At 43.7% G+C, this 14,752-nt stretch overlaps 1 protein-coding gene across 1 annotated transcript in view; it reads right to left on the bottom strand.

The window, feature by feature from the left end:
* Positions 1-13,465: 13,465 nt before the first annotated feature.
* PPA2 (inorganic pyrophosphatase 2) overlaps positions 13,466-14,752 on the bottom strand; it is a 34,950-nt gene continuing 33,663 nt past the window's right edge. Inside the window, exons 11-12 of the mRNA XM_084285562.1 lie at positions 14,682-14,721; positions 13,466-13,636 (exon numbers count right to left, since the gene is read on the bottom strand). Of these exons, the coding sequence (XP_084141688.1) occupies positions 13,608-13,636; positions 14,682-14,721 (69 nt within the window). The 3' untranslated portion in view covers positions 13,466-13,607. The remainder of the gene's footprint in view (positions 13,637-14,681; positions 14,722-14,752) is intronic.

Here is a 14,752-nt window from a genome sequence, read left to right as displayed (position 1 = left end):
AGGGTAAGGGACAAGCATGACAGCGAATCCCATCTCTTTTTAAAAAAATGCATCTTTTTTGGCTATGGCTATCGTACTCCTCTCAATGTGTAGAAGCTGGTGCAAGGCAGCACTCTCCTCCTGAGACCCTTCCTCCTGACCCTGCTGCCTCCACTTCTGTCATCTTCCAGACGCCCATCGCATGCTGAAATGGCCTTGGCTGCTGCACGTGTGAGAGCAGAGACCCCACCCGGGAATGACTTGCTGCTGTTGCACACAGAATTTGAACAGGTTTGCAGTGCACCTGGTCCGGCTAGATCTGGCACTTCCACTTCGCACCGGCCCCGTGCTTGTATTTCTGTAACGCAGCAACAATTCACCCACGGTTCCAATCTCAAACAGGATTCTTGCCTAGACGCAGCAGAAGTCCACTTTTATTTATCTGATCAGTTACAGAGCACAGCTGCCTGCTGCTCAGCTGTTGGGGAGGTTTGAAAGGCACCGAAAACCAAGGTACAGGCAGAGCTAGGGTTTTGATTTGAAAGCAGGAGGAGCAGGGAAAGTGATTGTTAGCCTTAAAAACCTGAACACGAAAGCCGAGTGTTCTCTTTCAAGTAATGTGTGTTATTTCCTGCCTTTTTATTTGTGATTAGAATTATTTTTGTGTTGATAATGTTGGAGTCAGAAGGCTTTCAATGATGCTGACCATGCAAAGCAGATTTTCATCTGAACAAGACGCAGATTCACGCCAGAAAAAGACATATGAGCCTCCAAGTAAAGGAAGCCTACAGGATATTCTCAGAGTCAAATGTTTCAGGATTGGTTCCACTGATCCTGCAAACAGCCCCTTTACTGACCACGGCAAAAAAAAACAAATTAAACCATAGCAATTATAACCAGGGTTTCTGAAGAAGTCCTAACACTTACACAGGCCATGGTTTTTGGCTTCTTAGAGTGACAGTTAAGCAGAGGACACAAAAAAGTATCCGCGCCCACTTCCCCCATTGCATCACTGCATTTCCCCTGCCCTGTTTATTGAAGTTGCAATCTTCTTTGTCCCTGTCTGAGCTTCTTTGACACTCTCTGGCCTCCTGTGAGCAGCTCTGATCCTCTCCGACGTTCTCTGGCACACTCTGAACTTCTCTTCCTTTGTCTTCCCAGACATTTTTTCTAACCTCAGCGAAGGTCAGACAAGAGAAAGCCCGACAAGGTCAGAGAAGAGATGGTCACAGCTGGTCAGAAGAGGGTGTAAGAGAAGGTGAGATTAAAAAAAGAAGCCACCAGAAAAGACAAAAGACATCATCATAGGTCAGAGAAGGTCAGATAACACGGGGAAAAAGGTCACGGGGCAGAGGGGAGAAGGTCAGCGAGTAAGAATTTTATTTGCATACTTCAATAAATATTTTTCAGTGTTATTAGTCACAAAAAAAAAAAAGGAAAACACTACAATTTAAGGCGGTGTTATTAAGCAGTCACTTGCATTGAAATGGGGAAAAAAAGATGTAGCATTTTTGAAAAAGGAAAAATATCTTCTAAATAGGTCACTTCCGAACACCCATTCATTCCCGACAGCAACTTACTGTAGCTCCCATAATCTGTGAATGCCAAGGATGCACTTAGACTTCTGCAATTTCATTATTTCGGTTTTTGATATTCTTAGCTTACAACCCTGACGAGCCACTGTGCAGCTAACAAGTCGAAAAGTTGAGGATTACAGTTGCAGGACAAGCAATGAGCCCAGCTGTTCAACACGTCCAAGAAAGGCTGTGACAGGTCACGACGGAGGATTTTCCTGCTGTTGTCTAATACCTGCAACAGCTGAAAACCCAGCTGCTCAGTATGAACATTTCAAAATTCCCCCATGGAAAAGTTTTTGCTTGTTTTAAGAAGAAAAAGCTGCAAGGCTCACAACCAACTTGTCCAGGATCTCTCCGATGCACATAATCCCACTCCTCTTCTACCAAAACATAGGGTTCTGTGAAAATAGTCGAGTAGGCATGTTGTAACAGCCCCCAGACATAATCAAAGCTGTTTTAAGTCTATTCAACACAAGGTACTGACGCCTTGGAGCATTTCCAGAGCAGCAGAGAAATACCATAGCTGGTAGTGAAGAAGAGCTTCTCCTTCTGCCCTGCCACAGAAGCAGCCAAGGCCACCCTGAAGTGGTGGGGCAGCAGCTCCCTGCCCGACTGCCAGCCCAGCCCTGCCAGCCCTTTAGGATAGCTTTTGCCTGATAAAACACAGACTTGACTGTAGCTGGGGTTTGACTTCCTACACTCGTTTCCTCCTTCTCTGTCATCAAGTGAAACAAGGCTCACGTCCCAACGACTCCAAGGCTTTCAGATTCACACTTTCTCCAGGAGTTGCTTCACCACATCCAGCCACAAGCACCTCTCCCGTCCTTCTCTGATGTGTTCAGAGGAGCCAAAACAGCAGCAGAACTCCATCAGTCACCCCCCTGCCTGCTTCTCCCTCCTCTGCCTGTTTTTTTCCATTGTGTTGGATTAAGTTTTGAGAAAGCAAAATACTGGGTCTGCTTCAGAAGTGCTGCTGGTTATCAGATAAGTACCACCACCACCAATTTGCTGCACGCTCCCAGCAATGGCTCCTTTTAGAAGCAGCATCCACTTTGGGCACAGTAGTTTCGATCAGGCTTGAGAGCAGTCCCTACATCTAGGTCAGGACTTCCCAAACTGTGGTGTGCACGCCTTACGTGAGGTGCAAAGCGAGTTCAAAGCGATAGGTGATAAAACCAGGCCCGCCTACAGTCGTTTCTCCGGAGGAAATGGAGACAAGTAAATACTGCCCATGCAGCTGAACGTCTCTTCCTGTGACTGCCAGCAGCCCTACACCTGCCACCACGTCCTTTCGTGTAAGAAAGAGAATGCTGAAGGTGGAAACTAGCAACCCTTGAGCCCTTGCTCGTTTGCACAAGGCTTCTTCGTGCTTTGCCCTGCAAGCCTGGGTTTTCAGGGAGGGTGCTTTGTGGCACATGAAGGGATTTCACTGTTTCCAGTGTCTTCTGAATGTCACAACATTCAACCAAGCGTCCTGCAGCAGGGCAAGAAAGGCAATGCCGCAACTGCCACGTGCACGCACACATCCCTAGGAAGCAGCACGCTTCCAGGAAGGCAGCCCTCTGAGCTGCCGCGCTGCCCCACTTCCCCTTTCCCGTCCCTGTCTCCGTGCACGCAGGGAGAAGCTCTGTGGTTGCTCTTCTGCAAGGCAAGAAGCGAGGAAAGGGAAGGAGGAGGACTGCCAGAGAAGGCAGCTGCTGAGCTGCCCCTGCTGATGGCAGACAACAGCGTGGGGCGGCCGTCTCGGCCCCTCTGCGTGGGTCTCGGCCCCGCCGAAGCGCGGCGCCGGGAAGCCGTGGCAGTTTCTCACTGCAGATCGAGCTTCTGATGTAGGTGTTCAGCCCAGAGTCACCCAAAGGTCACCAAATGACTCAGTCTGCAATAAAAGTTGAAAGTCCTCATGCTGTAAATCTGTCACTTGCCATAACCCCTGAATCACGTATAGAAATCAACATCCGTAATAAGTCTCAGGAATCGGGTTTCATAAAGCAGGGCCGCACTTCCAGCTTGGAACCTGCAATGCAAGAGACAAGTTTCCAACTACTTCAAGAGGAAAAAAAATCAACTTAGACTTAAGCCCACTGTTTGCTTTGGATAACACTTTCATTTCAACTTAATCTTTATGTTTTGGGGGAGGGGGGAGACATATTTCAAGGTTTAAACTTATTTCCACGTGCCTGCATCACTGAGCCATGCTTTCCAGAAGACTTTCAGATGTAATCACCTTAATGAAGAAAACATTGTCTGTTCTCACTCATTACAAGAAATTGGACCAAGTCACTAACTACAGGCCAAAAGGAGAAAAGAAAAATCGGAAAACCGTGGTAACTGCATTACCAAACGTTACAACTCCTGCAAATGTGGAAGTCCTCCTTCCGCCCCTCCTGACGCTTCCAACTACCGCTTTCCTCCTTGGGTCAGCGCCTGCATCAGACAGGATCTTCTCCTGAGAAGACGCTAACGAGGAAAATAAGACAAGATGACTTGAGGGCTTGATGGCCTGAGAAGTAAATCAATCAACTCCTCCCCCTCACCTTGTCCTCTTTTCAGGAGCGGCTGGTGCCTACAGGATCTGCCGAGGAACTGCAGCATGTTCCACCTCCCCTCGCTCTGTGTGCCCAGACAAGCCCAGCCCCAACGCCCCCTCCAACAAATCTGTGTGCTCCAGAAATGAGCGTGCGAGTCCTCACGTTGTCTGAATGGTCACTGTCCCCAGCCTCAAAGACAAAGCCGTCTGCAGTCTCTATTTCTGCCTCATGCCACGTGGCAGATTCATCTTCCCTCTCTGCAAGTTCCTCAGCTTTTCACTCCTCATTACGTGCCCCATCCATCGCCTTCTTGTCTCAACAGAGGCAGAACTCCCCCGAGGGCAGGCCATATTGAGTAAACATGCATATGGGATGCAGAAGCTCCATCTTCTGTAGAAATCACTTGTGTTTGGATCATAGCACGACGTTAACTCTCTGTCATTCCTTTCCAAGATCATCTAGAGTGGGCCTAACTAGAAATAACAAGTTTGGAAGGGAGACAGGGCGGGGAGGAAGAAAAATGGCCAAGTGGTTGCCAGCAAACCATAAAAGAGTTGGTTGAACTTCTCCTTTCTGTGCTCCTCAGATGGTTCTCTTTTTCAGATGGAAAGGGGAACTATAAAAAGACAGACTCTTCTCATCCTCTTTCCAAACTGGCATCAAAGACTTTTTAGATGGAGATCCAGGGTTTGAGATTGCTGTGAGGGCATTTCTGTTTTTGAAGGCTGAACGCTTACGCAAAGTCTGAGCTTCGTGGCCAGAGCCTGGCAGCAGTTAGCTGTGACTCACTGGAGAGGCAACCACCTGCTCGCTGGTGTTTAACACAAAGCAGAGAGATTTTAGCCCCGCTTTACAGCCCCGGTTCTGGCGCTGCCTACAAACAGGCCATTTCCCCCGGCTGCAGCACTGCAGAGGAGATGTCCACCCCTACCCGCTCGCACCCCGCCTCGCTGTGACCACTTCCTCAAACTTACTGACCCGAAACGCCTGCTTATCTGTCCAGCAGCCATTTCCATCCGAACGTCCTCGGCCCACTTACGCAATCAAAATATCAAATCTTCACAAGCCTGATCTGAGAGGCAGAAACCTCACGAGGCGTTGGCTATAGGCAGGCACGGCACCCATAGCCCTTTTGGGGATAGTCCACTCAAGCGCTTCAGCCTCACCTGTAAAACCTCTCTTCCAGGACTGCTGCTTAATGTAACACAGCTAAATAGTGCCCTGTTGAAAGAAAGCATGGAACATTTCCTCACTCCCCTGACACAAGGCAGGGAGTATGGAATGAAACCCTGGATATGCTTATCTTCCTGTCCCTCCCTTTCCAGAGTTTCGGGTCCAGCTGGAACGCCTCTTGGAACCCCCTACCCTGCTGCACGAGGACCTAAGACAGGAATTAGAGCACAACTTCCAACAAGGGCAGACCGGCCTGAGTTTGTTTGGAAAAAAAAGAGGAAAAAAAAAAAAAGCAAGAGATCATTCAATTGATTATCGCAGCTGCTTTTTGCTGATAATACTATAATCCAGTTAATAAAGCTGCAATCAAGTCTAACTTGGCTCCACATCTTTCAGTGTAAATATTCTGCTGCTGCCGGCATTAAATGTGTTAACATTCCGGCATATGGTCCAAACGCCACACTTTTACTGAAACATCGTCAGCTTCAACGAAGAGCCAAACGCAGAGACAGCAGCATACATACCAGAATCCCTAATAAATGGGAAGCTGCTAAGAAACGTGGCTGGTTGTTGTGACCGTATGAGGAGCTCGACTAAAATGGCTATGGTCTTTCACCTCCTACTCACGGCACCAGGTGTAAGGTGACAGCTCTCTGCCAACAGTGTGAAAGTGTGAAAGTGTTTTACAGCAACGCGGGGTCGGTCAGTCATCTCCAAATGCCAGCTCAAACTATTTGCAAAAACAACCAAGGGATAGTAGCTGAACTCACAGAGGGCAGTAACTCTTCCCAGCTTGGCTGCACATCAGAGAAATGTATCTTGGCTGCTCTCATTCATGGGAGCTCTAGGATTCAGCTGGCAGAAGGACACAATGGGTAATTTTCAGCCCGGGGAAAAGTCCTTCCCCAAGGTGAGTCACACTCCGGGTACTTTTATCTCCCTTGTGAATACAAGGCTTCGCTTTCTGGGCCTCAGCAACATGTGGTGTGCACACAAGTGAGAGGTTAACAAACAGCAGCGTGGATGTAAAGTCCCAATATCCTACATCTGTACTATTTAAGGCATGCTAAATTCATCAACTTTAGTCCTTCTTAACTAACTGTCTCGTGTTGCAGACAGCCACCAGTGCTCCACACAAGTCTGTCAAACAGTAATACCACGCTATTACGCAGCACAGGTTGAGGAGTCAGGGTGTCCCAGTAAGCTTCACCGCCCTCGCTGTCCCGGGGTAACGCACACAAGTTCCCTCAAGAGCAGAGCAGGAACAGCATTTAGCTCTTCTCCTACCTTTCATCTGTAGCCTCCACTCAGAGCATTTGCTCTTTGAGGGGCTATGTATATATGAAGTACCTACTCCAATGGTCTCTGGTCGTGATGACAAGTCCCAATAGATACAGAAGATGCAGCTGCAAAATTATTTTTTTTGTTGTTGTTATTCGTATTCTGAAAAATGGTGTCTTTAAAAATCAGGAAAAATAGCTTCCTCCTTGTTATAGGGAATTTTTCTGGGTATTCTCTCTCTTTTGGTGGATGAGAAGACTGCAGTGCAACGTTGACTCAGAATGAAAATTTTTAAAATGTGAATTTTTAAATAGGAAAAGTTACAATTTGAAAATTACATGGAAAATTCAGAGAGCAATAACCAATTCTATTGAAGACAACTGAAAATGAGTCAGCTACTTCTATTCACTTCACAACTAACCATCAGAAACAATTTTGCTGAACTTGTTTTTAATAAATCTATATTTAGAAAGGAATTAAGCTTTTAAGTTAAAAGAAAAAAACACGTAAGCTTTAAGCACCGGTATGCACATATCCATTAACTGCTGCGTTTAGCTTGGTTCCTTCCTGGTAAAGAGCACTTCCCCCCTTCCCCTCCCCTTCACTTTTCTCCCTTCTCTCAAAACCCCACTTCAGTTTTTACATGAGATCACAAGATCGTTTGGTGACAAACACCCCATGCGATGCGACTTGCAGGCATTACACTTTCAGGCAGCCCATGCGCATATTGGTATGATTCAGATTAGCTACACGACACCCAGAATGAGGAGCTCGCATGTCACAGAAACATCATTATGGTATTTTCAAGAATTGTGTCACCTCTTCCAAGAAGTGCGAATCGAAGAGAGACATCTAAGGCTCATTTGCATTTCAGTTAGAGGTCCCACAAACTATTCCAGCTCGAGATAGAGAGCTGAGTGAATCAGAACGCTACTTTTAGAAAGCAGAGTATCAAAACTGAGGAGAAACAACTGTAGGTAACCAAAACAATTTGTAGGTAACCGACCAGGACGTTCAGATGACACTTGGGTTCCACAGAAACACGAAGCCCCGAGCTTTTCTAGTATTATGACAGGAGGTGACATTTCCTTCCCCCCATTTGGGTCCCCTCACGCTGTCCTTGCTCTCCCAGCTTCCCTACCAGCTACTGCTTTCTTTTCACGTGCACTTGACAAGGAACCTTGCTCAGCTGCCCTGCTCTTACCCTGACTCCTTTTCTCCTGCAGGACTTCCCTTCCACACACACTCAGCTACAGAAACTTGCTTTGACGCGATTCCAAGACTCCTCATCTGCAAGCTTAGAGGCTTTACGCCGCCAACCTATGGGGTCAGAGAGACATCTGTTAGTAATAAGCCTTCCTTGATGTTTGAAGTTTTCACGCAATTAATGCCCACAACATTACTGTAACATAAATGGACACTGTCCCATTTGTAAACACAGGAGAGAGAGAGGTTTCTGTGATTTGTCTGAGCCACAAAACTGTCCAAGAGCTAACAATTCCTAAATTCTTGGTTCCCAAATTATCACATACAAGGAACAAATCCAGTTAAAGGACAGCAGTAACGAGAGGCAAGAAGTTAAGTTTCATTGGACAGCTCTGCCAGGGGAACTCTGTCCTAACCTGGCCATGCCTTCCCTCTCACCTCAGCTCTCCAGGGACTGCAGGCTGCCAAATGCCACTCTGCTGGACGTGACTTACACACAGCGCACACCAGCAGGATATTTTCACTTTGACTCCTAAACCAGCTTTGCTCCCAGGCCTCCTACGATTTAGAGTTAAAATGCCCAGAACTCCCAGGTGGTCATGCGTTACACTTCCAAATTGGTTTTCCTGCACTCCAGACACACGGCGCGCAGGCCATTAGGGGACTTAAAGACCAGCTTAAGAATTGCATCTCGTCTCCTACAGAATTTGCAGGACCAAGATGCCAATTTACACCTTGAACTTTCACCACCATCGATGCTCCCCTCGCACTTAAGATAATTACGCCATCAGCCAGCCCTCGGGCAGATCAGCCTGACTAGCAAAAAACACATCTTCAGCCAGGTCCTTCGGAAAGCATGTCAGCTTAGCTAATCTTTCTGCAGTAAACAAAGCTGAACGTGCCCTACAGTTTCCTAGACACTGATAAGAATTCTTCTCAATATTGGAGACGTGTCAGGTCTGTGTTTGGTAAAAAAAAAAAAAAAAAAAAAAAAAAAAAAAAACAAGACCAGAAACTTTTCTGTTTCATGGACAGCATAAAGATTATGCGGTCTGCCTGAACCCACAAGACACACGGAAGAAAAGCAGAACTTGTGTGCAAGCCCACAAGAGACACTGAAGAAAAGCAGTATGCCAACCCAGGCTTCTGACAACAGATAGATGTTTACTCTCCAGCATATTTAAAATGTGAAATAAAAAATGCTTTGAAAAGAACACACACACAAACTGCAGACAGCAGCAGCAGGTAGCAGTCAGATGCACAGAGCAGACAAATCAGTTTCTTAATGTTTCAGCATCCCTGGTTCTAATATATGCACCAAAAATGAGCATAAAGCTGGTAAGTTACAGAACGCAGCCATTGCAATGACTGTACTTACTCTCTTCACCCTGAAACAGAAGCTGGAGAGAGCACCCAGTAATCTATCAGCACTGAACATTGCACGCTAACCTAAGGTTCTCAGGTGTGAACATATTTTCATCTCTGGACAGAAAAAAAAGAATTATTTCCAGGCAAACATACTAAAAATACAGGAGCAAACGACCAGAAGGAATGCAACTGAACATGCAAATTTGTGTATGTGCTGCAATAGCTGGGTAGTGCACAAGTACATATTCTTCCAAAGACAATAAACAAAAAAGTTACTATTAAACTCGGTGACATCTGTAAAGAATCTACAAGTCTTTTGAGGATGTTCTGGGGGAAAAAGCTAAGAGGCTTTATTCAGGCTGTATTCTGGCACACAAGGCATATTCTTCATGCACAAAGTAGCACAATCCTTTTTGGCTTCTACATCTTCCCCTTACAAAAAGAACCCCCCTTTTGACCCATGAAATAGCCAAAATTACCAAAAATCTTTCTTCTGACTTGGCATAATGAATTGCTGCTAAGATTGATCCAGTTATAACACATCATATCAAGAATGAGGGAAAACATGCAGCACCATCTCAGTTCAGCCTCCAGCTCTACAACACCTAAAAGCTTTTGCCACAAGAATTACCTGCGGATTACTAAAGCAGAAAAGAAAACAGGCGATGATGAAGTGGCAATCCACTGCAGTGAAGGTGGCTTTTCATGGTCTACCCTCTAGATGCCACCTGCAGATTCAGGAAGAGCACTGCATACACCCAGCACCCTGCTGCACAGAAACGTCAGCTGTGAGGAACTGGAGACTGTGTGTGCATTAGTCAGTCAACCTTTACTAAGCACCCAGGTCATCTCTGCATGACCCAAGAGAAAGTCACTTCAACAATAATTGCAATTGTTGCCTTCTATTGTTTTTCCCCACCCAGGGAACCAAAGATTAAATTCTGACTTCCAGGCGCTTCAGGGAAGCAATTCCAACTTCTGTGCTGGAGGTCGATGTCCGTCTTCCTTGGCATACACATCCTACCGACCCCTCCAGCCACATGAAATCAGCCCTGTTACGTACTGCTGCAGTATTTAGGCATAATTGTTTTAGAGCATTTCATTTCAGTCACTCATCTTCAGTGCTTTAGTCACTACTTGCATTTGTCTGAGCTTTCCAGGTCCGGCTTTCACTTCTGTTCTCCTCCAGCTAATTTTTCCCCTTTGTTCTCTATATCTCTGACCTCTTATCCTCAGGGGGTAGGACCCAAGTTATCAAATCCGGTAAGAAATCACCTTAAACTTTACGGCAAAGGCAGAAAAAAAAAATCTAGCTTCTACTGACTCGATATTGCTTTTGCCTTGGAACTCAACTAAAATTGGAAATACAACCCGCTAAAAAGATTCATTCTCAGCAAAAGGAAAGGGAAGCATGAAATAGTGCTTTGATTAGTTTAGGAAAGCTTCATGCCTAACTCTCAGGCGTTAATACAAATAGCAACCACAGACACGTTACGGTAAGGCACTGCCCTCACACAGCCTCTATGAGCAGGTCTCCTAAACGCACCTCGCAATTACTTTCTGCTCTTTTGTGGATTTTCAGAAGCTGGCTGTTGTTCCTAACAGCATGAAAATAACAGCAGCAGTGACAACAGCATCCCGTTTTCACAATCCTATTATTTTCCCACTTTAAAGAGTAATGTCCACTACCTTCCACACAGGTAAAACTCAAGCCCCACTCTTGACTGGGGGCTCCATGTCAGTAAAAGACACTACTTCGAGCGGCAGCTAATGATTTACCTATGTAAGAAGAACCTTCATGGCAGTGAGAAAAAAAGAGGAAAAAAAAAAAAAGTGACCTTTTATTTCTCTCCAAATCTGAAAGAAGAGGAAATTGAGATGCACAGTTGTCCTTGAAATGGTTATATACACGTGTATTACACATTCAGAACAGAAAATCCAGGCAGGCAATATTTATTTCCTGGGGAAAAGGTTTCTCTTCAAGGCATCTTTCCAGGAGATGCTAGTATCAGATATGAACAAGTTCTTTTCATAAAACTAGTGAGAAGTGGACACTGCTATGCTAAGCTTCCCACTACAATGCAACTACTTTTAAATACAATATATTGGCATATAAATATGAACAAACAGAAGACCTAGCCTGTTAAAAAGCCAGTACAAGAGTTATTGCACAGTCTTTTTTCCTAAAGAGATCTGAAAAATATACTTGTGTTTCTCTGTCCCAGCCCAAAATCATCTTATTAGCAGACATTTTCTCTACTTAATTACGCTTCATTTCTGAAACCCAAGTCAGTAACATTCAGTACATTTTAGCAGCAAGGTTACACGTAAGCGTACAACTTTTATTCCACTTGGGAAAAATCTTTAGAAAATGTACATAAGCAGATGTTGAAAGCAGTGTGAAGACAAGATGGTCATCTGTTTATATACTCTGTGAAAAGAAATATTTTTGAAGTTTTCCAATTTATCGTAGTACTGAACATTTCAGTTAACTTTCCGAAGTGCTCTGTATTGCTATTTTCTTGCACAAAGTCTAATCTGATCTGGACACTTATTTCTGCTTAATTCCTAACCACATGCCATCAGTACAATTAGACATTAAAAACACTGCTAAGATTATTTGAATTAAAACGTGAAGTAACTTCTGATCTACTTTTATAGTTCAGCATGGGTGTGTTTGTAATCAATACCCATTTTTCACACGTACAGCTTTTCATTCTACATCTCAAAAATCAAAAATCAACAAGTAGTACAGCAGAGACCAATGTATAGGGAATTTAATTTGATTTAACACAGTGCCCTTCGTTGCCCAGCTGTCCCTAAGCACTTCACAGAACAACAAGCCTTCTAGATGTACCACCATAGACAAACACCGCAGCTGCTCTGCATTCTGAGAAGAGCTTACCTGTAACCAGATTCATTTCACACTGAGAGGCTGCACATGAACCCAAGACAGGGAAATGTTTACTTTATTAAAAAAAAAAAAAAAAAAAAAAGGACACTGTATCTGTAGGTATAATGTAGCACGGTACCTTAGAATTCTAAAGTACACAAATAGTACTGTAAATGTAACTGTAAAAAAGGAAAAATTCTAAGTATCTAAGGTTTATGCTGCATTTCTTGATACCACAGCTTGTACCTAAGCCATGTGTATAAAACAGTGCCAACCTCTATGCAGATGGGAGAAATCCACCTATGCACAAATGCTGAGGCACAAACTGAGATTCTGAGATTTCCCAAGTGAATGGTGTTTACACACTGGACAACATTCTACAGCAAGTTCTCTAATCCAAGAAAATGATCTCCTAAAAATCAAAGAGATATTCCCAAAAGTGAAGGTTTCCTTACTAGTAACTTATTCTTTGTAAATAAAAAAGTTAGCCCTCTATGGTAAGCCACAGACTATGTTTTTCAGCTCTCTATCTTGCAGTTTCATCACGTCAGCAACATTAACGTTTTGTTTCAGTCATTGTTCAAGTCAGACAATGCTCACCTTTGGTCTCAGTAACAAGCTGGATAAAGCTGTCTGTCTATATTATCATTTCCTTTCTTTCTACTTAACAGTTGGCTTTTTGTTTTTGTGGTTGTTGTTGTATTTTTTAAAGAACACCGTGGATACAGACTGGTCAGATTTAACCCTGCAGTAAAAAACATGGCAGATATTTTTAACATGAAAACACAAAGCTCAGTTCTATACAATTTATTAATCTTGTCCCACTGAATGAGGAATTATCAAAAGCCTTCAGGCATACACAATTCTAAAAATGGCAGTTTTCCATAAGGAAAGTCCTTCCTGTGTGATGAAACACACAACTTATCAAAACAGGATGCGGTACACAGAGCACATGTGCATCCTTACTTCAATTGTTACAGCATTAGCCCTGCCTAGTTGAATTACTCTTTGGAGTGCAGTTGTATTTGTTTTGGTGTTTTTTTCTCAAAGCAAACACGCTTTGTCCATAACTGTGTGAAGCAAGCAGAGACAACTGGTCACAGAAACGAATACAACTCAGGAAATCGTGCACGGTTGCATGTTAAAGAACACGGTAAACCGCTAAGCCTATTACATAAAGATTATTGTCTACTTGAAAAGGATTACAGTCAGGGTGGCCAGACAAGCCCTGAGATACCATTTAACACAGTCTTTTATGCACCTGATGACTGGATTATCCCAAAACCTGGAGAGCAAGGTTGAAGACACCTTATCTCCCATCTCCTTCGATACTACGCTCCGTGAGTGGCTCAGAGCAATCCTGGAGGTCTGAGATTCAGAAACAAACAAGCAAGCAAACCCTCCGCTTCCCCTTGCTCCACCCTACACAAAGACAGACATAGAAAGAAAGGAAACATTAATTTATAATGCCAATGTTTATTTACATGAGAAAAGGTTTACACAATTCGAAAAGTTGTCTCAGCCAACAATTAGTGCATTTGCCTGTCTTCAAAAACAGGATGACTTAAGATTTGGAGACGTGGCTTCAGAACGCTTCAATGATCACTTGGGGAAAAAGTACCAGGAATCAACTAAAACAAAAAAATACACATTGAGATGACATTAATTCTGTACAACCAGCCAGTCACAAACTCTTCAACAAGCAACATGCTGCCCTTTCAACCATCTCCCCTCCTAACAATACTTCTGAGTGAGCTCTCTCCCCAGCCTATAGAAAGCATGTCCTCACAGTAACTTTAAGAGTCTGCTGAAACAACTTTGCAACAAGTTTCAACGCTGACTGAACCATCCCTGGAAAAAAATCAAAGACTTGTTCAGTTGTTTGTCAAAGGTCTGAGATGCAATACTTCAGTAAATAAATGCTATTTATTGACAAGCCATATAAGGGCAAATGGAATGCAACTTGCTTTCCCATGACATGGACTACACAGATGTTACTTTGCAAACAATTTGGAACTCGACTCACAACTAAGTTTCTCTTAGTGTTTCCAAAACTCCTTCCATCTCAAAAAGTGCATATGTCTTCTCTATAGTTCCTGCCAGTGGAGAAATCTCTTTTCTTTCTTTCTTCTTTTTTTTTTTAAAAAGTAGTTAACAAAAATGAAATTCTAGGATGCATTCTTATTTCTTGAGTGAAAACACATGTTCTATTAAAATGAAAACTGGTCATAAAAGTAAAAAGAATCTTGTATTTAAAAATCACATTTGAGAGCTGTGGTTATGTCACTTGTAGGAAAAGGGGCTGCTTACCTGATTAGCTGGCTAGTGTGAAGAGCAACAAAAGTAAGACAAAGCAACCTTTCTCCTTTAGAGAGAATAAATGTCACACATCTACCTTCCATGATCAAAGTGATGAAAGAAATATTTAGTCTTCTCATCTCTTTATGTGAACTACACTTTCACTTATCCTTAAAATCAACCTCCTCCCACAAGGTTGTTTGTGGGAGGAACTTCTGTCCATGTAATATTTAACAGAGGACAGGCATCACAGTGACAAACCACTATCACCATGCTTACGTGCATAAAAACACCCTTTTCAACAGTACGGTTTCTATGTTAATTTCTATAACAAATGATTAGAGGAGTCAAATGGCATTTGGGGAAAAAAGAATATACCTTCTGGGGAAACAGGATCTCCATTCACAGGCACTGGTGCCTACAAAACAAACAAGAAACATCATCAGTGT

Source organism: Netta rufina (genome assembly GCF_964035555.1).
Source record: "Netta rufina genome assembly, chromosome: 4".
Classification (NCBI taxonomy): Eukaryota; Metazoa; Chordata; class Aves; order Anseriformes; family Anatidae; genus Netta; species Netta rufina.
The sequence above is the reverse complement of the archived record's forward strand: the minus strand, read 5'-3'. Positions and strand labels throughout refer to the sequence as shown.